General features: G+C 37.0%; 2 protein-coding genes across 10 annotated transcripts; one reads left to right on the top strand and one right to left on the bottom strand.

Annotated features, from left to right (window-relative positions):
* Positions 1-1,364: 1,364 nt before the first annotated feature.
* On the bottom strand, positions 1,365-9,297 carry LOC113736698 (NADH dehydrogenase [ubiquinone] 1 alpha subcomplex subunit 6). The gene is made up of 2 exons (XM_027263773.2): positions 8,976-9,297; positions 1,365-1,836 (listed from the first exon to the last, which is right to left on the bottom strand). Exons 1-2 carry the CDS (start codon positions 9,186-9,188, stop codon positions 1,651-1,653), a joined length of 399 nt encoding a protein of 132 aa, XP_027119574.1. The 5' UTR covers positions 9,189-9,297; the 3' UTR covers positions 1,365-1,650.
* A 576-nt stretch (positions 9,298-9,873) lies between these two features.
* Positions 9,874-24,790, top strand: LOC140038257 (uncharacterized). 9 transcript variants are annotated; one of them, XR_011842078.1, is made up of 6 exons: positions 9,874-10,239; positions 10,833-10,939; positions 22,702-23,485; positions 23,572-23,677; positions 23,751-23,838; positions 23,929-24,790. XR_011842078.1 is itself a non-coding variant. In XM_072083358.1 (3 exons), the coding sequence occupies exon 3, from the start codon at positions 19,268-19,270 to the stop codon at positions 21,008-21,010; it is 1,743 nt and encodes a 580-aa protein (XP_071939459.1). In that variant the 5' UTR covers positions 9,874-10,239; positions 10,833-10,939; positions 18,039-19,267; the 3' UTR covers positions 21,011-22,279. The 9 variants fall into 9 exon arrangements, 4 of the variants coding, with proteins under 4 accessions (XP_071939459.1, XP_071939461.1, XP_071939460.1 ...); XR_011842076.1 differs by having other exon boundaries at positions 23,751-24,790; XR_011842075.1 differs by having other exon boundaries at positions 23,572-23,838.
* The last annotated feature ends 1,197 nt before the right edge of the window (positions 24,791-25,987 follow it).

Below are 25,987 nucleotides of genomic sequence, written 5' to 3'. Positions count from 1 at the left end.
TACCATAATTTGGAGGTGGATAATTTTTGAGTTCTTTCTTTTGCAACGTGTTTTTTTTTTTTTTTGGGTTGGATTCTTTATGGAGTCCATTTATATGGACCTTCTTGCCAGCAGATGACGGGATTTAGGAGGGTGAGGGTGGCTAGAAATTTAGGGCTACAATGAGAAGAGGAGAGAAGAAAAATGAAGAACAAATGGGTTTTACCCCTTTTTCGTTGATTCTAATGGAACATGCTTTCCACATGCAACTTTCAGTCCAAATTGAATATTATTCTGTCAATTGTTCTTAATTAGCCAAAATTCATGAACTTTGAAGATGAAATGTATTCTTGTTGGGGACAAAATTGTTCATCAACCGAAATTTCGAGAATGAAAAGTGCATTTTTCCCACAGTTTTTAATCTAACAAAACATGCAAGAATTGACCATTCTTGCCATATCAATTTGGTAAGTTGATGAAACCCTTGCCTTATTTTCATACAAACATTTCACGAGTATTGAGGTTAGCAAAAAATTACAGGCAGTATTCCATGAACTTTTGGGTATTCCTTGCTACATGAATTTTGGTTATATGAATAATCCGGAGAAGCTTGGGGCGGTTCAAGTTTAAAAAATTAGATTATTCATTCATATGTAGCTTCAATTGAATCTTTTCTCAGGAAGAGTCCCGAATGAAACTGTCCATTCAATTTACTCGAAACATCTTATTGTCAATGAAAATAATTCTAGTGCGATGATTCCCTACTATTTATGAGCTCAATTGGAGAGTTGAATTAAGTCAACCATTTCACATGTTGATTTTGCAAGGTGACTCGTTGATTTAATTTATCTTGTGGGAAATATCAAAATATAATTACGTAAGCAATCCAGACATTACATTGGAAATAGTTTTTTCATTTTGAAAATATAAAAATATAGGCATCATGTTTATACGGAAAGCACGTGCATTATTGTTGGTTGCCTAAAGACAAAATTCTATGTCTACGGGCGGCTTGAAGAATGTAGGTTCTTAAAAAGTGATCCCAACAACAATCATCCATGCGGACCTCTCAGCAGTATGTTTCTTGTTTAAAAAAATGAGTTTTTGGTATCACAACCTCAGGCTTTGGATTGATTGGGAACTCAACCGAAAGTTTTTGTCAACTATCTAGGTTAGCGTAATTGAGATTTCAAGATAATGCAATTCGTAGGAATTTGTTCGAAGCTTTATCAATCATTCACAATTCACGACACCAAGCTAGAGCAGTTTCATTACTTTAGGACAATACTTCACTTTTCATAAGCCATTAGCTTAATTGCGCAAACCAGATGATGAGGGAACTTTATGCACAAGAATGAGCAACTGTCTCAAATTGAAATAAAATGTGAACCCTTGAATGGAGGACCGTTATATTAACCAGGGGAGTTGATTTGATTTTTAACAAATTAGAAAAAGACTGTCAACAAGGATCCCTGAATTCACAATTTTGGATAAACACAGAAGATCCTCCCACATATATCCCTCGAACAACATGATGCCTGTGCTCATCTTGTGCTCAGGACAAGGAAAAGCTTCTATTATGCAAAAGAGTACACTACAGAAACTGTTTAGATTTATTAGAGCACTGTAACCAAAAGCCAGATCACAACAGGAACCGGAATCCACAACAAATCAGGAGTAGTTGCTGCTGTAGAAATTCTTTAGAAAATTAGAGATCCCTTCATCCTTGGGTCCAAGGTCTTGCACAAGTCCTTTACGACCCACCACGTATTGGCCAATAACGTGATGCCTCTGCTTTGCATGATCAACAAAGTTCTTTAATTCTTCCATTCCCTTGAAGAGCAGCATGTCAATAACCTGCAGAGAGTCAGAAAAATATGATGCAGATCTACAACTCAATCTCAAGTTTTTCTATAACAGAATGAAAATCTGATTAAGTTCAGTGCTAGGACAAATTCATAGAAGATCAAGATACCGAAAAAAGGCACTATTTTTTACACTATCAAACAAGTATTTCTTTGCAACTATACCAAACCAAAATTTATCCTGGAAAACTAAAGGTAAAATAGCCAAAAGTATCAGGAAGGTAATTCAAGAAGCTTTAGATGGCCATCATGATGCAGGCAATCTTATTTGCAGCCAAAATCCATCAAATGTCATAAAGGAACATGCTAAGACTAGATTGATTCTTGAGAAAGATGAGAATGGCATTAACTCTGACCTAATTTGTCATATTAATGAGGCAAATGCACCCTAAAAACCACGCGAAGCTACACAGAAATGAAGAAAAGTACACGAGATTATCTTCGTTTTAATTCAGCTTAATTTACCATAGAGGCACAGTTGTGAAAAGTCTATAACATGATATAAAGCATACGAATCATTTTGCTAGACGAAACAGCAATATAGTAGTGAACAATTTATCTGATAAGGCGTGATTGAAAACAGAAAAGGGCCAAGAACCAATATGCCCAACAATGCATCAATTGATTCAATATCTTCCAAGTGTATAAACAACATGATATCCCAGGAAAGTTGAAATACCAGCTACAAACTTGTAAACGACCAAGACAACAAAACCAAAGCAAAAGAAATCAAATGACACCTTTTTCTAGAATACTTTGCCTTAAAGAGATAATCATGAACGCTAACAATGAGAATGCTCTCGAAGTCGCAAAAGGTTCATATCAAGTTCTGGACCCAACAGGAAGCTTTTAAACTTCCCATAACCGCAGAGTCCTTCTTATATGTAAATGGAGTACAAGACACCCTAGAGAAGTTGCATTCAGCATTGTCCACTTTAAGTTTGACAAAACTTAGGTAAAAAGATCAGACAATGAATCTTTAAAACCCAGACTATTATCAGTTAACCATAAATTAAAAAAATCCATATACACGAAAGACTGTTCCACTCCTGCTAATATTCCTCATATACATGAAAAAATATACCATGTAAGTCAGAAGGGACCACAGTTACTCAAGCTTATGTAGTCTCTCCGCGTAAGAAAGAATTGTCTGTAGAGCTTAACATATACGTACAATTAATTGAGCTTCTTGCTTAACTATTTGTCTCCTAACCTATGTGTATCATATTGCTATACATAAGTAGCATCCTCACACCGTCTTACTCACAAGAAAAGTCACAAGTAGCTTATCTTTCTTATCAATTTACAGAATTAGACATCAAACTTTTCACTAATACCATTGAAGAACAGACCATAATAACGTGCTTATGAGTTTGGATTCTTAACAGTCACTCAATGGAATTCAACTCAAAGTTATGCTTTGGTTTACCTAGAGCAAAAATCTTCTTCCCCAGTATTCATCCTAGGTCACTCTCACTTAACACGTCAAGCCCATAGAAGAGCATGACACCATCCAAATTCTTCTTGCCAAGGCCATTGCGTGATGTTTGTTACTCTGCTTTCAGAGCTCACACGGACAAGAATTGCAGATTCTCAACACAATTGTCAACAACTCTGAATATTAGCTTGTCAACTCATGACAATATTATAAAACAGAGCCTCCATCATATATGTTCTTGCATCAGAAGGCACAGAAAACCCAATTTTTAGCAGCACTGGGCTGTTTCTCAAAGCCCAGTTAATGACAATCTAAATATCATTTTAAAACTGATATTGAGCATCCCACATGTTTGTATAATCTTCGAGTTCTTTATAACTATACTAGAAAATATCAGTTCCACAAAGTGTCAGTTTACTTTATTATATGCTAGATAAATTGTTAGATCCTACTGGAGGCCTTTCTTTGGTTTTACTGAGCAAAGGCTTCTGGAATTTCAAAACATTCTTCAAGTTTCCAGTATACCCTGCAAACTCTACTAGGATGCCAAGTTATGGTTTCTGATACATTTGCAGCACTAGGATGTGTTAAATAGCTACCTCATTTGGTATTGATATCAAAATCAAAGCCCTATTTTGGGTTGGGATTTGTACAGTTCTATGAGGATTTTTCAGCTGGATGATGCAATTTAAGCCATAATTGTGATTTAGAGTTCCACTCCACCTATATGCGTTGCAGTCCTAACCGTAATTTCATTTTTGCCTTATTCACCAAACCTAAAATAGTTGCCCTTCACCTCTTTCCACCTAAGAAATGTCAAACAACCGAAAACGGCTGCCGCTCAGTACTCAAAGCATCCTGAACATCTGCCAGACCTTTTACACAAATATAAGGTAAACTATCTGAAGTTTAGAAATCATGTTCTTCTGATACTTGCGAAATGATTTAAACTAAACTGATGCTAACAATCCAGAGCCTTGGGACATCAAAAGTGATAGCGATAAGTGGCAAAAGTCCACTAAGGTTTATAGGAGACGTGGGAAGGATATGTCGAATGCCCAGGCATTGATTTGGCATGCTTTTGATGACAAGGAACCAACTTGGGAGTTGGCCTGAATCCTATGGAGTTTATTTTCTGATTTCTGTCGGCAGGGGTATTTTAGTAATTTGAATTAGCTGCAGGAATTTTATGTTTACAGTAATTCGTTGTTTAGTAGTTGTTCTTGGTAATTAGTAATTTGGTTGTTATAGGGAATAAGAAAGCTTAGCCTTCTAGCTTTCTAGTTATAATTCTATTCTAGTTAGGAATCCTAATTAGGATTGGAAAGGGATTTGTCCTAGTGTCTATAAATATCAACTTCTCCACAAAGAGAAGGCAGTTTCTGGTCATTAATAAAATATTCCTGCAGACTTAACGTCTCTCTTAGGGCTGTGTGATGCATCCCAACTTTAGGTGTGAGGCCTAAAGATTCCTAGGAATGATTCCTAGAACTACCAACCAGTTTTACCTTCTTAAGCATAATCTGCCAGCCTATTTCAAGTTGCTATTTTAAGTTCGGTGGTATTCAATATATAAGCCCTTCTACAACGCTGTTGTGCCCACCACGTGTTCGTGCTGCGTCAATTTTGGTAATCAGAGCAAGGCTTTCCCATGACGACAAGAAGTGGGTTGAATTTTAGAGGTCGATACACAGACAAGGAACGGGATAACATCATTAATCTTCTCTTAGGGAGGGTTGCTGTGTTAGAAGACAAAATCTTTAATACCGAGCAACAGCAAATCCCTGAATCTGGAGGCAACGGTGAGCCCGGATCTGGGGACAAAAACAATGGAAAGGAACCTGAGCATCTCGAACAGCCTGAACACATAATCGGGAAACAATCTAGTAGGAGTGAAAATAGAATAAATCAATCTTTTGGAAGGCCACAAGCTTCTCTTTTTGACATGGCTGATGAGATTGTTCAATCAGCAAGGCAAGGAAGACAAGACTCTTATGATTTCGCAGGAGACATCACAAAAAAGGTAAGAGTAGATATCCCTGATTTCGATGGAAGAATTGATCCTAAAGTCTTTTCTGATTGGCTCGCTACTTTGGAACGCTATTTTGACTGGTATGATATGACTGATGAGAGAAAAGTTAAGTTTACTATCATGAAACTTGTTGGACAAGCCCAGGTGTGGTGGACAGGAGTCGAGCATGATCTTCGACTTGCTGGACAACTAGACTTGACGTAGGAAGAGATGAAGCTGCGTTTGAAGAGAAAGTACGTGCCTCTACACTATGAAGCTGACCTTTTTGATGACATGACTAGCTTAAGGCAAGGAGGAATGACAGTTGCTGAATATATGACTAAGTTTGAGGAGCTGAAAATTCGCTGCGGAGGCACCGAAAGTTCAGCACAAGCTTTATCCAGATTTAAGTTGGGTTTGAGACCTGAAATTCGCAAAGAATTGATGGGACGGGATATCCACACAGTTGACAATGCATTCCAAACAGCTCTTAGACTTGAAAAGAGCCTGCAGCAGCCACCACTTAAGAGGATCAATACTCAAGGTGGGGAGGAAATTCCTAAAAGATTCACTGCAAACAGCAAGCCATATAGATCAGCAGCAGCTCAAGCAACTTCCAAGCCTGCGGAGACCAAGACTAAGACTTCCACAATCGATGAAAGAAACAAGAACAAAGATGGATGTTTCAAGTGTAGTTTGAAGGGACACATGGCATGGGAGTGCCCGAACAAGAGGAACTTGCACCTTGGCGCCGATTTCAGAGATAAGGAAAATCTAGAGGTCGAGGAAGATGAAGGTGCTGATTATTTGACTGAGATAGCGCAACTTAATGTTGATGATTTGGAAGACAAAGAAGAAGACACGTCTTATCTCTCAGTTGTGAGGCGTCTCCTTAGTGCACCAAAGTCACAAAAGGAAGACTGGCGAAGAACTTCAATCTTTCAAACCTTAGTGTGCTGTGGGCAAGAGACTAGAAAGCTAATTATTGACAGTGGCAGCAGCATGAACGTGGTTTCAGAATCTACCATACAACAGTTAAATTTGCCTACAGAGCCACATCCTGAACCTTACAAGGTTGCTTGGATCAACAGTAGCTCTATACCGGTGACGAGACGTTGCTTGGTGTCCATTAAACATGGACCTTACAGCGATACTATATGGTGTGACGTTATTCCAATGACCGTTTCCCACATACTTCTTGGTCGACCTTGGCTATATGATCGAGATGTGAATCATAATGGAAAGTCAAATACTTACTCATTCAAGTTTAATGACCAGCAGATTGTCTTAAAGCCTATGAGTGCTGAAACTATGAAGAAGTTTCATGAGAAGAAATCAACCAAACAAGACAAGCCAGGAGTTAATGAAGTGATCGAGACAAGGAAGAAGAAATTCGCAGAATTTGAAGAAGGGGATGAAGTTATGGTTCGTATTCGGCCAGAGAGGTATCCTAAGGGCGTCTACAAGAAGCTACATTCAAGAAGTGCAGGCCCCTTCAAGGTTCTCAAGAAAATCAGCTCAAATGCTTATGTTCTTGAGTTACCTGATGATATGGGGATTAGCAATGTGTTCAATATTGAAGATTTGACTGCTTATAATGGGCATTTAGACGATTCAGCAGGTGGGACTTCTAAGGCTGCTCTTCCACCTCCTACACGCTTACGTGAAGCAATTGAAGATGTTCTTGACCACCAAATTGTGTCCACTAGAGGGGGTGGTTACCAAAAGTTTCTTGTTCATTGGAGGGGACGCCCACGCACAGATTGTACATGGATTACCGAATCTGAATTTCAGAAGTTGGATCCAGATTTCTATGAGAGGTATCAGGCCATTAACTTGTCGGGGTCGAGTCTTTTCAAGCCGGGGAGAGATGATAGCGATAAGTGGCAAAAGTCCACTAAGGTTTATAGGAGACGTGGGAAGGATATGTCGAATGCCCAGGCATTGATTTGGCATGCTTTTGATGACAAGGAACCAACTTGGGAGTTGGCCTGAATCCTATGGAGTTTATTTTCTGATTTCTGTCGGCAGGGATATTTTAGTAATTTGAATTAGCTGCAGGAATTTTATGTTTACAGTAATTTTTTGTTTAGTAGTTGTTCTTGGTAATTAGTAATTTGATTGTTATAGGGAATAAGAAAGCTTAGCCTTCTAGCTTTCTAGTTATAATTCTATTCTAGTTAGGAATCCTAATTAGGATTGGAAAGGGATTTGTCCTAGTGTCTATGAATATCAACTTCTCCACAAAGAGAAGGCAGTTTCTGGTCATTAATAAAATATTCCTGCAGACTTAACGTCTCTCTTAGGGCTGTGTGATGCATCCCAACTTTAGGTGTGAGGCCTAAAGATTCCTAGGAGTGATTCCTAGAATTACCAACCAGTTTTACCTTCTTAAGCATAATCTGCCAGCCTATTTCAAGTTGCTATTTTAAGTTCGGTGATATTCAATATATAAGCCCTTCTACAACGCTGTTGTGCCCACCACGTGTTCGTGCTGCGTCAAAAAGTATCTACATTGGAAGAGTTTTACAATAAAGAAGACAATTTTTTAAGGCGAGGATTAAACGGCAAATGATAGAAAATAGAGAAGTACTGCTAAGTTAAGGTACTCTAAGCAAACAACAAACATAAGAATGATGCTTGGTAATTGGATCAGCTACGGGAGTCAGGGAATTCAGGAACACCAAGTACAATTTATCTAATTTATAGACAAATAAAAGCCCAGCCATGGGAGATGGGACATTATTGATCTTGGCCTCAAGAAGAACAAGGCATTGGATAGAGTACAACAGAAACCACTGATTTATAACCTTGACGTATTGGTCATAAAGGGAGCACAATGATGGTTTATTTATTAAAGAGGATAAAACTTTGAACTATTTATTATAAAGGTCAAATGTATTCACATCCATTAAAAAAAAAAATACAAATGCAGTAAAAATGCCCCTAGTACTAAATAGTTCAAATTTAAGCACTCCTTGTTGATTAACTCTTCCACTGCACCTTTTTAATTAATGTTCCACTGGTTTATAACTTAGGAGAAATGATAGCCAGCCTTGTCTTCCACCCTTTCTTAAGGGAGGTGAAGGGGTGAGACTAATTTCCAGAGGGTCACTACTTTATAATTGGTGGATCGCCATGGAAGAGCAACTTAGGATTCAGATAGAATTTAACTTTTTTTTATACTTTTGACACCAAAAACTAAAAAATGGTTGGAAAATTTTAACTCTAAACAGCCCTCAGGAAAGGATGGAAAATTAAAAGTCATGACAATCCGCTGTTAACTTTCTCTGCACGATAAGGTAAAAGGGAGAAATATGCAGTCACTAACAGTAGAAAAAGCATAAAAGAAACAATAAACTCAAGTGCAATTCAGAAAAATGCAGTCAGTTTGAATTCTGTCTTAATTCAACTGGATTAGAGGTTTGCAAATTAGTATTTTGACATAAAACTATAATTTTCTAAGTGATCAATTATGCGAAACTAAAATTACCATATTCTAGAATCAAGAAAGACAGAAAAATCCATTTCCAATTGAAGATTATGACATCAGCTTCTTCCCAACAGATATAATAAAATTGCAACGAGAATCTAATCTTGACCCTAAACCTCTAATTCATATCAAATTCAATTAGAAACCAAAACTTTCCTTTAAAAAAAAAAGAAAAGAAAAGAAAAAAACCTTGGGATTGGTGACGTGGGCATTCTTGCGGATTTCAGAGGCTACAGTGGAGCGTAGCTGAGAGGGGGTAACGACGTCGTCGAGGTTGTAGATTTCCATAATGTTTGGGATCGATCTGCAGGCCAACCTGAAGAAATCGAAGGTCCTTTTCCGAGCTTCCTCCCGACTCGTCGAGTTCGGCGGCACCTTCAAGTTCTTCATCAAATGTGCCATTTTTTCGAATTATTTTCCCTTTGTTTTCTCCTCTGGGGTTTTCAGAGGAAAATCGCTCAGTATTTATGTTTCTGTTACGGTCCTACGTGTTGGTATTCTTTCACTTTCTGCCAGTCGCTGGTACAGTAAAAGCATTCGCAGCGACGAGATTGCGTGAACGGCCCAGGCCCTAGACAATTAGTGGGCTTTTGATCCGATTATCACTTTGTCTCAAATCCGTAAAAATAAAGGCCAAAACTGGCTAGATCCAATCTACGATGCTAGTCCTTTTTTTTTTTTGTTAACACAGGGGTGTCCAGGTCAATTCTTACGGGACTCGACTAATCCCCTGCGGCCCGGAAGAGGAGGGCTCACTCCACACCGAGCACGTTAACAACGGGACTCGAACCCTGAACAAGCCAGGTAGGTCGTCATACCCTAAGGAGGGGGAGCGGACCGCTTGAGCTATCCCGTGGGGGCAGAAGACCAGCCACGTAAAGTGACAAGTTTGTGGGAGGCAGGGGTTGAACCCCTAACCTCCAGCATCACCAAAGATGGTGATGACCACTGGACCAAATAGCCAGTGGCACGATGATAGTCGTAGACCGAGTGATCTAGAATTTCCACATCATCAGTTCAACGGCAAAATTGAAAATGGCTTTAAGACCACTACATATCTAGTAAATGCAATTGTCAAAATGGAGTGGTAGGCTGCTGATGTGGCATGCTACTATTCATCAGAATGTATCGTCACCTAAGCGTTTCTCACGTGCCAAGAGTTTTGTTCTAGGGTTTCTCGTCTTCTTTCCCTTCATTCATCTCTACCGCTTCGTTCCTCTTCAGAGCTCCTCTTCCCTTCCATTTTTCTTCTTTTTTTCTCTGTTCCTTTCTTCCTTTTTGTTGTTTTTTATTTGGTCCTTTTTTCTCTGTCTTTCCTTCCTATTTCCCCCGTTTTCCCGTTCTTCTCTTTTCTTTTTTCAATTTTATGATTCTAACTGATTTTTTTCCCTTGTTAGAATTGGTCTGGATTTGAAGGTGCGAAATGCATGAGACATAAAAATCATCTTGATTGGTAAGCTCCAATATTTCCCTAAATTTTTACAGTTTCCTTTATTCAAAAGAAAAAGACATTTTTACTGTTAGGATTTGTTAATTTTTCAATTAATAACCCAGAGGTTTGAAATACCATTCTTCCATCTCCTTCTTTGAGTAAAACAAAGAAAGCCACAGTAAAATCTTCATCCTAACCCATCCAAAAGCACCGAAAGTCGGAAGTATTTGTAAACCCAAAGATCTACTGTTTTTTCTTTTCTTCCTAAGTATGCTTCTGAGTTTGTGTTCAGCCTTCTTTTTTTCTTGTGCTATAATGCGCCGTTTCTCCATCATCTCCTATAAGAAATGATTTTAGAACCCTAACCGTAGATTTTAGTATATATATGTCTATTTTCTATTTTAGTTATGTATATCTATAGAGGCGTGAAGTTCACTCTAAACCCAAGGAGCTGTGAAAAGAGTTATTTTTGTTGTTTCCTCCCCTTACTTTTGCCTGATTTCCATCATTTTTGCCATGACTAAAGAAAATCAAAATACATTTAACAAATTTGATTAAGTTCATTTTTTCCTCGTGTTTGATTATATAATTTGTGTATTTTGGTGATGTTGCAGGTCCAAAATTTGGAATTTTCTTTGATTCTCTCAAAAAACTACGAATATGGTGCTATGGATCAACACCATTCCCAACCTATTTTATGTAATATTGGTGAATATTTTGAGTAAGCCTTTTTCTATTTGCATATATGTGATTATAATTTATATTCTACTTTTCTATATTTTTTCCTCTACAAAAGAGATCGCTTTGGATTTTTTTTGGTCATTTATTTCTTTTCATGACTTATTAGATATAAGTTTCAATTTTGGTTATCGTGAAGTATTGATCATCTTAGTTGTGTCTTGGAAAGTTTAGTTTTATGACATGTTTCCTTGAGCCTTTTTAAATTAAAATTGATAAATCCTCACTAGATGTTGGACTTATTTGTGTATTTCATGGGTCGGTCCCTTTTGTGTCTTTTTGTACGTGGGGTTACTTCTTTTCCTTGTTTTTTCCCCTTTTTTGTTCTAAAGTACTATAATTATATAATAATGTTTTATTTATCGAATGTTTGATAAAATGTTAGAACTATTAATTTGTTATATAGTAGCTACAATTGGAAAAAAAAATTGTCCCATATAACCCACACTCTTGATTTTCAATCGAAAGACTTTGTTCCTCTATCCATGAATTTCCTCTTCTTCTTCTTCTCATGGTCTTCACTCGCTAATAAAAAAGGGGAAGCCTTATATGCTTCTGTTGTCTCTTCTTCTATTGTAGTTTTACAAAAGGAAAAAGTGGAGATTGTTATGTAACAAAAGTCTCTAAAATTTCTCAAAGTAATTTCCTCTATGTTATAGTATTCTTTCCCATTCTCTGTATCATCATTTGGTCGTTAATGCTTGCTAATTCCCCTGCATGTGAGTTTATGGTTGGTTTCCTTTCTTTTTCCCCTCCAACATTAGTGCAGTGAGGTGATAATTAAGTGGATGTTTTTCTCCTGCTCTTTTGTTTAGGCCTTTATTTTCCATACTTTGGTTGCCTATCTATGTGATTATCCTTCGGAGAATTGTTCTTTCCAGAGTACTCTCCTAAATTTCTGACATTTGGCAATTGGCTCTAGAAATATAGATATGTTCCATCATAGAAAGCTTCCCTTTTCTTTCTCAACCAAGTTTCTCTCAATCTCTCTTCCCTATTTTTTGCGTTTGATATCTCTTTCCTTCTCCTAAATGGCATGGTGCTAAGAGGTCCTCCTTTTAGTCATTTGATTTCATGTTTCCACCTTCAAGGTTAAAGAAAATGTCGCGCCCCTTTTTTTTGAAAAATAAAATAAATTTAATTTGGGTGTTAGAAGAATGAATTTTGATTTTGAAAATGATGCTTAATTTTGAGTGAATTAAAAAAATGAGTTTTTTGAAAAATAAAAGGAAAAGAGAGGGCCTAAAATGGGACTTAAAAAGTGCGATGGTTTTGGCCTAAAATAATAGTCTAAAAAGGGTTTTTAAGAAAAAATAGAAGTTGCCACTTGGTATCGAGTTTAGGTGTACCAAGTCACCTAAAAATGTATTTTTAATAAAAAAAAAATAGATAAAACCCTTTTTAGACGACTCCAGGTTTTTTAAAACAAGAAAAAGAGTTCGGGAGTCACAGTTGAAAAAATGGAAGGCAAAGATTTGACAGAATCAAACCTAATGCACCCTTTCAACCTAACTAAGGCTGATTGCGTGATTTAATTAAAAATTTTCTTAATCTGACCTATAAAACTTATCACATTTGGATGTTTCTATATGGATGCAAATCTAGACCTAATGGATATCGAGAGGGTCGAAATATCTCTTCAAAAGTTAATTAGTGCAAATCACATTAATTGTGATGCTCAAAATGATTCTTAGAAGAGGTCACGAATATACAAAAATGAGACTTGAAGAAAAGAAGAATTATAACATATAAATATACGTGAGCTAAAAGGGAGGAATGCAACACAACGAGTACGGGGAACTAAAATTCATGACTCAATTTTCCTTTCTAAAGAAGAGATACGAGCGTGCTAAGGCTAAGAAGCCATACTCATCCATTTCTCATTTTGAAGGGTAACTCTCCTGTCGCGCCCCATTTTTGAATAAAATAAAATTAACATGTTTTATAAAAATGAATTTTTGATTAATTTTTTATTAAAAAATGAGTTTTTGATTTTTAGAAAATAAATAAAGAAAATGGACCTAAATGGGGCTTTAAAATGTGATGATTTTGGTCCAAAATAATAGTTTAAAACAGATTTTTAATGAAAATATAGGAGTCGCCACTTGATATCGAGTTAAGGTGTACCAAGTCACCAAAAATGAATTTTTAAAAAATAGTACAAAACCCTTTTTAAACGACACCAAGTCTGCGAAAATCAAGAGAAAAAGGGTCGGAAGTCACATTTGAAGAAAGGGAAGGCAAGGATAAAATTCAAATCACCCTTTCAACCTAACCAATGCTAGTTGCGTGATTTAGTCAAAATTTTTCTTATTCTAATCTAAAAATTTATCACATTTGGATGTCACTAGATGGATGCATAACCTAAACCTAGGAGGATCTCGGGGGGTCGGAATATCTCTTTAAAGCTTTAATTGGTGCAAATCACATTAATTGTGATGTCCAAGAGTGACTTTTTGAAGAGGTCACGAATATGCAAAATATGAGACTCGAAAGAAAGAAAATAATAATTATACAAATATACATTACCTAAAGAAATGAATTATAACAGCTGCGGGGGGCTAAAATTCGTGTTTTTAATTTTTCTTTAATAGAGGGAATACGAGCGTACTAAGGTTAGAAGTCATACTCGTCCATATCCCATATTCGAGAGGTGTTTTCCTATCTAATCAAGCAAATGATCTAATCTAGTTCTAATTTTTAAATGGAATGCAAGTCTAAATGTCATGTTTCACATATAGGGGTAAGGAATATATATATATATATATATATATATATATATATATATATATATAAGGGAAATATGGAATAAGGGGTATACATATAGGGAAATGTCATGCAAAATGAAAAAAACCTAAAAGGTAGAAAATATGCATGAAAATGTAGTGATTGTCACACAAACATGATCTAACGCGTCAATGGTCCCTAAGGGTCTAGCGTTGGACTAACCCATGTTTATAAGTTCTCACTAGTATTGAACTAGTGAGAAATCAATAAAAGGGGCCACGACTAGCGTTGGACTAGTGTAGAATCAAAAAGGGGCTACAACTAGCGATGGACTAGTGTGGTGACGACGTGCATTTATTATAATCAAATAAATCATATAAAGCATAATAAAAGCAAATAAAAACATAAATCACATATAGCACATAACATATAAGCATGATATCTAGATGTAAGACCCTAAGAAAGCAGGTAACACATAAACACACAAGCATGCAAAACATATAAAGCAAATACAAATAAAAACTTAACTATTACATTTGGGGGCCCTAACTACAATCTAAGGGGTAAAGAATGAAATAAAATAAAATAATAACCTAACTATTATAATTTGGCATTTAAATGCCTCTCAAATAACCAAAAAATTAAATTAAAATAAATATACAAAATTAAAACCAATAAAGTGAATAAATAAATAAACTAAAGAAAACATTCAAAAAAAAAGCATGCAATTGCACGCATCAAATCACATAGGAGCATATAGGATCAAGTAAAATCAAAATAAAGGAGTAGAGTGTATCTCCCTTGAATTGATGATTTAACGAAATGAAATTTTTCTTATTTACCCTCCAAAACAAAGAAAAAGGCCAATGCATCACTTTAATTAACTAAAAATCACATGAAATGGAAATAAACACAAAATTGAATCAATCAAAGCATTCAAATAAAAGTAAACAACCCATATTCAACAAATTAAAACAAACAAGGACCCAATTGAAAGAATTAAAGAAGTTTGAGGGGTCAAATCATTATTATCACAAATATTAAAGGGCGAAATTAAACTAAGATAAAGTTAAAGACTTAAGATGAAGCCTACCAAAACTAAATGCTAAAGTTCACAAAATAAATCAAAATCCTTTCATCAAACCCCAAAACAAAAATATTACCCAAATCTAAATCATTTTTACAAAAATCCAAATCAAAAACTATAAATTATCAAAAATTGTTAAACCTTTAAATTTCATCCCAAAATTTCTAAATAATCATACTAAAAAATCATATTAAAGTATGCCAAGGCAAATCAAAATTTAAAGGGACAAAACTGGTTTTATTTTCTCAAATTTTGGGCCATAGTAGCATTGTGTAGAACTTGAGGGGCTAAGGTGCAATTTTAGAAATATTTTGCATGCAAGTATCGAAGTCATCTTCTTTCTCTGCAACATTGGGAGAATTCTTAGTTTATGATGAAAAAAAAAGGCATTCTACAAGTGGCGCGGTTTTTGGAGATTGTTCTTGAAATGGAGTCTTCGCATTCCGCGAATGCGAGGTCTGATTGGAAAAAAAAAAAAGACCAGAAAAGTGAGTCAAAGAAGCAGAACACAATATCGATTCGGAAATCTTCAAAGAACAGCAAAACAAAGAAAACAGAGCAGGCCACCAAACCCCCGCCATAGCCTCCTCGCAATTGAAAAATCTGAGCTGGGTTCTGCACATCGAAACATCCAAAGACCGGAGCTGGCCACCATTTGTCCTATTTTGTGCTGCCAAAATGCCGGACGGCAGAAATAGGAGGAGCGGCACCACCGTCTCTGTTGTTCTGCTCCGCCGGAAGCCATGCCTCATTCTCTTTCTGCCTCGCTGAAGCAAGCCCTCCAGATTGCAGCCGGTTTTCAGAGCTTCTTCAACCACCAGATTGCCGACCCATTTGCACCTTTGCCCACCCACTGCCGCCCCATTGCCGACCCAACATTTGCCAGCATTGCCGTCCCATTGCGACTGCCAAACAGCATAAAGGTGAGCTTTTTCCATTTGCAATGCCTCACTTATAGCATTTTAAGTTTAATTAATATTTGAATACTTGAATCCAACGGCAAGTTCAGATTTGTTGTGAAATTTGGGTTTAAATTTGATGTGGGTTGTGCTTATTTTTGCAATTTTTGTGGTGGATTTGAGGATATACGTTACATTTTTCGAATTCTTGCAATTTTTCTGTTTCCAATTTGTTGTAGTTGCGCTAATTGTGTCCGTGTGGACAGTGGAGCTGGAAAAAGAAGGAAGTAGTTTTTTGACAAATATTGCAAAATAGTTTAAAGCTAAAACCCCTTTAAGGAAAAAGTCCATTTAATTGTTTCAACTATTTTTTAAAATTTTTTTAAAATTAGAATGAAATTTAGGTTAAACTTATTTTCTATACATCTAACTCTAAAAAGAAAAGTGGTGCTAGTCTCATTTTATTGTCTACGGCGGATAGAGAGCTAGTGGTACTACAAACGGGTTGGTGTTCATGATTTTTCCGACAAGGCATAGGAAATGACTAAATATTCTAACATTGGACTAACTTGAAATAACGTTTTAAAAAAAAGTCTATTCTTTTGTGTTGAAGAAGATAAAACAAAAAAAAAAGAAAAAAGGGGCAAGTTCCATTTAAAATAGAAAATGGGTTCTAATTAAGGGAATTAAACATGAGATGCAAATGAGAAACGAATTTCTCTATGGCAGCTATGGGTAAATCGTACATTAGAGTTGTGTTCCTAGAGAAGATTTTAGAAAAATAAGGGCCTTGAACTAAAATGAAAAAATAAATTTTGCTAAAATTACAATATATGTTAGCGTGACCCAAAATTTGATGCCAAGCATTGAAGTTGTCTTGGATGCATTTCCGTTGCTTTAACAGTCTTAGCATGCCATTTAATTATTTTTTATATACATTTAGACACTATTGTCGTACTTTAACAAGTGTATATAAATATATTTGACAAATACTTATTTTTCACTAATGTAGTTATCAAAGCCATTTACAATAATTAGTACTTTAATACGCCCTGTATAATTTGAAATGATAATAATTACAATAATTAGTACTTTAATATGTCTTGTGTAATTTAAAATGATAATAATTAATCATCTCTGACTATTTTAATGTACAAAATAATTCTCTAAAATGCTAAGCACATAGTAGACAAAGTCTCTAACACTCAATGTGGGGGCAAGGGTTATGTACCAAATTTGGGTGGCAAGTGCCCACTTTTCAGTTTTTGTTTTTAAATCTATTTTGCAGCTGTTATTTTTGGTCGAAACACTATCTACATTGGACATTGTATGTTTTGCAATTGAAGTTTAGAAATTTTATTGACATTATGTAGTTTATAGATTGGAGCTTTTGAATTTCATGGATATTTGGATTATTTGACAGGGAGTTTTAGCCCATTTATAAGGGAGACTCTGTCGAATTTTTTGTAGAGTTTTCTTTGTGAGGGCAACTGACTATTACAAATACATGTCGCAACTTCTGTTTTTTTAAATGATTTTTTATTATAAATTATTTCTTCATATAGGTACATACAAGGTTGGTGACACAAGCTTGGGAGGTTTAGAGGCTGGGGTTGGTACCTCTAAGATTCTGACCACAGAAGTTGGCTAGATTCGAATTTGATACAAGTCATTCCGTAATATATTTTATATTACAACTTTTGGATTTTTGACGTCGAATTGAAATAGTATATTTTGTTAAACTTCTGGATGTAGAAGAGAGCGTTAGAACACGTTAACGGATTTATTTTAAGTCGAATCGATGGATTTAAAGTTAAATCTAATCTTGTAGTCTATATTTAAAATATATGCATGTCAAGGTTAGGGAAATAATAGATAATGCTGTCAAGTGGCCTTTGGATATAGCCAAAAAAATCTTATTGTGTTGTTGATGAAAATAGCATACGTATATGAACATAGATCTTGTATAGCTATATGGATGTGGAGCCCAAAAATTGATTAAATATTCTTTCAAATCGCATGTCAATCAACTCTCTTTTGCAATTCGTAGGCAGCTCATAGTTGTTAGGGTTCTAAATTATAGGGGACATATATATTATACAGTGTGGTATTGACCGATTACAACTTAATATAGACCCTATTTGTATCATTGGTACAGTGAGTTTTAGCCTACTTATAGGGGAGACCTTGTCAATTTGTTTTTAAATATCTTTGTCAGTTTTTGAATATTTATAGCAATTTCCGTAGGGGAGACTTTGCCGACATTTTTAAAAAGTTTTTGTAATCCTCGTTAACTAACTATTACTAATTGGGATGCAAATAACTTATATGAAATGGTTTGCATATTGAGCAGTTGTTGCTTCATATAGGTGCATACAAGGTTGGTGACACAAGCTTGGGAGGCATAGAGACCTGGGTTGGGAAGTCCGTCGCCCAAACCACAGAAGTCCATCTTTCGAATTCGATACAAGCCATTCAGTATTAATTTTTAGTTTACAACTACATATTATGGACGTCAAAACAATGAAATAGTATAGTTTGTTAAAACTCTTCCAAACCACGAAGGCGTTAATGAAATTAAATGGATTTATTTGAAGGCAAATTGATGGATTTAAAGTACTTTAATACGTCTTAAGCAATTTGAAATGACAGTAATTTGGATTGTTTGACAGGGAGTTTTAACCCATTTATAGGGGAGACTCTGTCGAAATTTTTGTAGATATTTCTTTGTGAGGGCAACTGACTATTACAAATACATGTTGCAACTTCTATATTTTTAAGTGATTTTTTGTTGTAAATTATTTCTTCATCTAGGTAAAACAAGGTTGGGATACAAGTTTAGGAGGTTGTGTTTGGTACCTCTAGAATTTAACCCACAGAAGTTGGCTTCATTCGGATTTGATACAAGTCATTAGGTAATTTATTTTATATTACAACTATTGGATATTTACCGTCGAATTGAAAGAGTATAGTTTGTTAAATTTTCTTTTAGTAGAAAAGGGCGTTAGAATATGAAATACAGATTTATTTTAAGGCGAATTGATGGATTTAAAGTCAATGACCAACCTTGTAGTATTTTTTGTAATTGGCAAAATCTATAATGCTAAAAAAGTGGCAAAATCTGCTATAGGGAAAAACATTAATTTTGTAAGGTTCATTGCTAGAATATCACATCATTGTGAATGTGGATCTTGTTATGCGATGTGAATGTGGAGCCCAAATATATATAACTTCCCGTACTTTTCTTATACTTGTGCTTTGAAAATTATAGGGCCTCTTGACAATATGTAGTGTGGCAAATGTCATTACAACTTCATATAAACCCTGTTTGGATTGGTTGGCAAGGAGTTTTAGTCTATTTTTAGGGGAGACTCTGTCCAAATTTTCTAAAAATTTCGTTAGGAGTTTTAGGCTATTTATATCGTCATTTATAGCATATTTCATACTTTTTTTCAATTTTTTCATAAACATTTGGATCGAAATTAGTCTATTTAATAATGCCAAATTCGACCTAGAGTCCACCCTCTTTCATTTGTTTGGACTCTTGGACTACTAATTCTAATTTATTGTCCCCAAAATAGGGATTCATTTCACAGACATGTCTGTAGAAAGACCTCTGCGGGTAAACCTATACTGGGGAGGAGAAATACATTACGAGGGTGATTTTGTTTGTTATTTGCCTCGTACTTCCAATTGGACATTCACTTTGAGACATAGAATTGGATACGGGGAGTTGGTTGACAGGATTTATCACTATATGGGGGTCGATAAAGGGATGTTCAAGCTGAAATTATTTCTTCGTCAACTGTTGGAGAATTCCAAATATACTATTTCCGCAGTGGTGGATGATGAAACTCTTGATGTAATGTACGATCTTTGGATCAAAAGAGTTTCATACATGACGGAGATTTATATCGAGAAGGAAGAAATCGTCCAAATGCCTGTAGTTAATAGCGTATTCACTGGATCAATAGGTAATGTTGGTCCAATGATGTCGCTTGTACATGCATTCATGGATCCAACAAAGTTTAACTCCGGTTCTAGTTCAGTCGTTCCAGAGACTTCATCGGCATCTCACTATATGCATGATGATCGATCTATGGATTCATTAGAACCAAGGCTCACATCAGGGTCCATGGGTGCCCAGGAATATTTTCATGGCCTGGATTCGATTCCAAATTTTGGAGATCCAAGGCCATCATGCCATATTTCTCCACATGGGATCGAGTCTAACCATGGTCAAGGTTATCGCAGTTCAGCTGAAGATGATGTATATGCTAGTGGGCATGATAGGCTCCTTGTCTCTGAAGAAGATGATCCGGAAGTTAATGCAGAAGAGGTTGAAGAGTCGGAGTCGCAAGATGTGTCTGGTAGTGATTCGGATGATAAGCATGAAGGTGGGGGTTTAAGAGTAAACCTCGATACCCAACAACCCTTTGTTGGGTATCGGGTTGCCAACACAGAATGCGGAGATATCAGACGTAATAGCACAGCTGGCAGCTCTGCATATGTTCCAAGAGGAATGGCATTTTTCTCCGATCTTGGAAGCATAAATGATGATGATATAAAAGAGGAGGATGGATTGGAGCGTATTGTCACATTCAGTGAGGAGAATAATAATATACGTCTCCATATGAGGTTTGAGAGTAAGCTGCAATTCAGCCGGGTAGTTAGGATGTTATCCATCAATCACAATAGGGAGTTCAGAGTTATTGAGAGTAAGAGTAACACGTGGTTTGCTAAATGCAAATCATCAATTGAAAGAACTCCTTCCACTTCAACCGCGCTATCGTATCCACCATGCGACTGGTGTGTTAGAACCGTAAAGAAAAGGACTCATGGAATGTGGCAAATTACAAAATGGATCAATAACCATAACTGCTTAGGCGACATGATTAGAAATAACAATACAAGCCTAATGGCTTCCGTTATTTCAAGGCACATACTCCGTAGCATTGAAGATGATAATAGATTAACGGTCAAGAACATACTAAGTTTCGTTAAAGAAAACTTGAAGGTTGATGTGTCTTACAAAAAAGCCTGGTATACCAGACGTAAAGCAATTGAGCTTGTGTTTGGATCTTGGGAGGCGAATTTTGCCGAACTACCACAGTATCTCGATGCCCTGGTGCAATCCGATTCAAGCACCGTGGTGGAGTGGTCGAATCATTCGGATAGTTCGGATCGAGTTCAAACTTTTAAGTACGTATTTTGGGCTTTTGGACCGGCTATTGAAGCATTCCACATGTGCAGGCCGGTTATATGTGTTGATGGTACTCATTTGTGTGGCGAATACAAGGGAAAAACTCCTTGTTGCGGTCACTCAAGATGCGAACAATAAGATTCTGCCAATTGCTTATGCCATAGTAGATGAGAAGACGATTTCCAGTTGGTCGTGGTACATGGAACAATTAAGATATAATATGGCACTTGATCGACATCCTATCTGTGTCATTTCCGATCGTCACAATGGTATCATCTATACCATGACACACTTTGACTATTGGAAGGAACCTTTGGCCTACCATAGGTTTTGCCTGCGACATGTTATGAGTAATTTGATGACACAATTCAAAGATTTACACCTTAAAATGTTGTGTTGGGCAATGGGAAGGGCAAGACAATTACGCAAGTGGCGGATGTTCAGAAGAGAACTACGAAGCATGTTTCCAAATGCTTGGAATTATCTGTCTGCCATTGGTCCAGAAAAGTTGTGCCTAACACACGACGATGGCCATCGTTGGGGTATTCTAACTACCAACATATCCGAAAGTTATAATAATGTCTTGTGCGGGGCATGCCATTTGCCAATTCGTGCATGCATTGACATGATATTCCATCGGACAGTTGCGTTATTTAAGACGAGAAGGGAAGATGCTTCATATTGTCGCAATCTTTTTCCTCCAAAGATATGGCGGCGTTTTAAGAATGCTGAGCAGAAGGCAGGCGCCCACAGAGTCATTGAGTTCGATGGCCCATCGGGCGTATACAAGGTTATCACAAGCCGACGTGTCAATGGTAAAGGATGCAATACGCAAACCGTCAGATTTTTTGATAAGACATGCTCTTGTGGAAAGTGGCAGAATTACAGGCTTCCTTGTTCACACGCTTTGGCTGTGTGCAGGAATAGAGGTGACAATCCGGGATTGCTTATGGATCAGCAGTTTACCAAAACGAGGTGGGCCGTGCAGTATTCAGGGAAGTTTAACCCACTGCCGCATCAAGATACTTGGCTCCATCCTAGATGGGAGTTGCAGGCAGACAGGAGCAAGTTTGTTGCACGTCGGGCAGGGCAGGTTCGAGCTAGTAAAATTCGGAATGAGATGGATGAAAGGGATCCAGACGAACCAAGAAGATGTCAAAATTGTCATCAGACGGGTCACAATAGGAGAAATTGTCCGAATTATAGGTCTTGATTTGATCGAGTTCCTAGAAATTGGAAACTCATGTCAATGCACTCCAGTTTTGTGTAGGGTTCATTCTAGTTCATTTGTGTTCGATTCAGGATTTATTTCAAACAATTACATTAGTGACTTTCATTGTTCATTTGTCAAATGCATGCTTCGTTCTTGACTATGATAAGTATTGAATTAACCAGTTTAAACGTGCAGCCCAACAGTTTTATTCATTTATCGCTACATCCCCTATCCATTGATTTGTTGACATATTTGTTAAAGGAATGCTCGGATGGTGTGTTATATGTGTTAATGCTCTTGCATATGCAGGATATGGTATTTTGATGTTTGATTGACAGGGAGTTATGGCCGCTTTATAGGGGAGACTCTGTCAAATTTTTTTAAAAACTTTTAAAATATGACTACAAATAGATTGCTGCAGTATATGAATACATAGAGGGATAACAAATATTTTTCAAAAAAATAACTGATTGGCATGGAATTTTAGTCGATTTATAAGGGATATATGGTCAAAATTTTCTCAAAAAAAAGTCTTGAACGCGATTTATAGGTCAAAATTGTATACACAAACTTTTGGAAAGTACTTATGCATAACTATTGAATTTAATCGATGCAGATATTTGCTTGGGATTTTGGCCGACATCCTATCCCTCCTGGCCTACATCCAGGACCATACGTGCACGACATTATATCGGCGGGAACTGCACATTGGGCACATTCCATTTTTCACGGACATGTTGAGGGCAATCAGTTAGATGTCAGACGGTGTGACAGAGGATTTTGGGAGCATACGCCTATTCCTGATCGGGTTCGTCGTTATATTGCCTTGGCTGGATTTGAGGGGGTGCTTGAGAGTGGATATCAGATGGTTGATCATTCTTTGATCACAAGTTTAGTGGAGGATCGCGGCCCGAGACGCATACATTTCATTTACCGGTTGGAGAAGCTACCGTGACATTACAGGATGTAGAGGTGTTGTGGGGGTTGCACATCGATGGTCCACCGGTTATAGGGATAGACGCGTACCGCAGCATTCAGGAGTGGGGAGCCATTTGTGAGGAGCTCATTGGATTTTCTCCTGCAGTTGAATACTTTGATGGACGAGACTAAAATTGGGATGTTTAGCAAGAGCCTTAGACACAGAGTTGCCACTCGATGCTTCAGATGTCCAATGTAGGCAGCGTGCGCGCATCTACCTCTTATTAATATTAGGTGGACATTTATTGTCCGATAAATCCGGCAACAAAGTCCCTTTGTTGTATCTTCCATTATTGCGGGATTTGGAAACTGTTGGGCAATATAGTTGGGGTAGTGCGTGTTTGGCGACTCTCTATCGGTCACTTTGTGATGCCACGAATCCTGCCAAATCGGCTATTGCCGGTCAATTAGTTTTGCTACAGGTACATTGCACCCAATAATGATATGTTTTGGATTTTTTGCATATTATCATTTTACAATTTTAACATTGATTCTAATTTTCTAACAGCTCTGAATTTGGGAATATATACCAACCATGCGTCCGGACCGAATCGCGCCGTTGGAGCATTACCCTGGTCCATATGGAGCTAGATGAACGTTTCGCCCTTATTTCGGTTGTTTTAATGGCATTTGTTATCGAAACAACTTTAATTTGTTCTAAACAGGTTCCTACTTTATTAAATATAGGTGGAATAATGACTTGGACGTACACAGAGTTGTTAGGCATGTTGTGCCCGCATTCCGAGATCAGTTGACAGGCCTGCGTTCTGAAGAGGTATTGTTATTCTTGGTTTTGATGATCACAAAGGTCTTTGAAATATTTATCTAACTCTCTTCAAATATAAGTGTTTTTTGCCTATCAAAGAATCAGGTACGAATATGTCATGAAATGAAAATCAACCAAAAGGAGAAGCAAAAACAGGACACCCATGTCGGACGTCCAATGGAATCTGTCGGACGTCCGAAAGGATGAAGAACATCAGGAAGGAGTTTCTGTCGGACGCACATCGATCGTGTCGGACGTCCTAAAAATTCCACAAAGTTTTGATGACTCTCTGCCAAGACTCTGTCGGACGCTCGCTAGGAAACATCGGACGTCCTGAAGGATCGGACGCATGCTTCGGACGAACATCAATCTCATCGGACGTCCTAAAAATTCCTCGAAGATTTGATAACTCTCTGGACGACGTTCGGACACTGAAGCTCGGACGATAAAATTCCATCGGACGTCCGAACAACAACTTGACTGTTTTTCGGACGATGGGTTCGGACGATGACTAAGCCGTCGGACGTCCGACAGCCCCAACGACTAGCTGACTCTTCATATGCCTTCTATCCGTTGGAAGTATTAATGAAGCCCATTTTTGGTTCCCTTTAAATACAAACGACTCTGAAGCAGATAGGGACTTTTGCACACTTTGTTTACAAGATCTCAAGAGATATTTTAGCTAGAAAATAGTCTCCAAAGCTAGATTTGTTCTCCAAGTGGTGTGAATTTCTTGTGAGCTTTTCTCTTGTGGTTGAAAGTTTCAATAGTGTAGCTTTGTTGAGGGTTATCTGAGTGTTTGTAAAATTTCCTGGCTTGACTAAGTGAGGCTTAGGGCAAGGAGGAAGTGCTCCCTCCATTGTACATCTAGTTGATCATTTTTCATCAAAGAGAAGTTGCTCAACCTAGTGATTGGTCTTCAAGTTTGAGGAAAGCTTGGTAGACAATCGGTTTGATATTCTATCTTATTCTTTTTTGTTTAATAAAATTCTAATTGCTTATCTATACTTATTTTTTGAATCAATATTGCTCTCTTCTTGTAATCTACTTGATTGATCATTACTAGAAAAGAAGGTAAATTTTTATTAAGCAAAAATTGCATAAATTTGATTAAGATTTTAATCAACCTAATTCACCCCCCCTCTTAGGTTGTCTTTGGGCCTTACAATTGGTATCAGAGCTTGGTCTCCTTGAGATTAAGCTCAAACGGCTTGGAGTAAAGATGACAACCAGTCATGCTATGTTTGTTGAGGGGCAATCTGTTACTAGGCCTCCCATGTTCAGTGGCTCTAATTATGTTAGATGGAAAGAAAGGATGATTATCTTTTTGCAATCTATTGATATTGAGCTATGGTTTATTGTGAATGAAGGACCGCATGAAGCTAACTTTCTTGATGCAGATACAGGGCTGCTTCGGCCAAAAACGAGAGCTGAAATGAATGCTCAAGATATGACTAACCTCACATTGAATGCCAAGGCCATGAATGTTCTTTATAGTGCCTTAGATTCAAATGAATCAATTAGAGTGAAAGGCTGTAAATCAGCCAAAGATATGTGGGATAAGTTAAGAGAAATCCATGAGGGTGGTGACAATGTGAGAGAACAGAAAAAGGCCATCTTGGTCACAAAGTATGAATCATTTAAGATTGAACCTCTTGAAGATATTGACAAAATGTATTGCAGGTTCAATGACTTGATCAAAGATCTCGAGGTGTTGGGCAAAGAGTACACCTTGGGAGAGAAAAACAGAAAAATTCTCAATGCATTGGGCAAAGAATGGGAAAATAAAGTGACTGCAATAGAGGAGGCTAAGGATTTAAATTCTGTGCCTATTGAATCTCTCATTAACTCACTAACCTCTTATGAGTTAAAACTGAAATCTAAAGTGCAGGAGGAAGAGGATGCTAGAGCAAAGAGAAATATTGCTCTAAAGACTACTCAAAGTGAAGATGATCCAACTCACTTGGATGATGAAGATTCGGATGGTGATGATAATGATCTTGCTCTCATCACAAGAGGCTTCAAGAGAATCTTGAATAAAAGGAAGTTTAGAAAGGGAGGACCTAGCAATCAATTCCAAAATTATTCATCAAATGCAAGGAACAAAGGAAAACAAGAATTCAACAAGAAGCAAGTCGACAAATGCTATGAATGTGGA

The sequence above is a fragment of the Coffea arabica genome, chromosome 3e, assembly GCF_036785885.1.
Source record: "Coffea arabica cultivar ET-39 chromosome 3e, Coffea Arabica ET-39 HiFi, whole genome shotgun sequence".
Taxonomy (NCBI): domain Eukaryota; kingdom Viridiplantae; phylum Streptophyta; class Magnoliopsida; order Gentianales; family Rubiaceae; genus Coffea; species Coffea arabica.
Note: the sequence above shows the minus strand (reverse complement) of the source record. Positions and strands in the feature narration are given on the sequence as shown.

Excerpts from the sequence above, each read along its gene's own strand:
- LOC140038257 (XM_072083358.1), top strand. The coding sequence starts at position 19,268 with ATGTCTGTAGAAAGACCTCTGCGGGTAAACCTATACTGGGGAGGAGAA.
- LOC113736698 (XM_027263773.2), bottom strand. The coding sequence starts at position 9,188 with ATGGCACATTTGATGAAGAACTTGAAGGTGCCGCCGAACTCGACGAGT. Across the intron at positions 1,837-8,975 it reads CCCACGTCACCAATCCCAAG|GTTATTGACATGCTGCTCTT; the intron begins GTTTTTTTCTTT and ends GACTCTCTGCAG.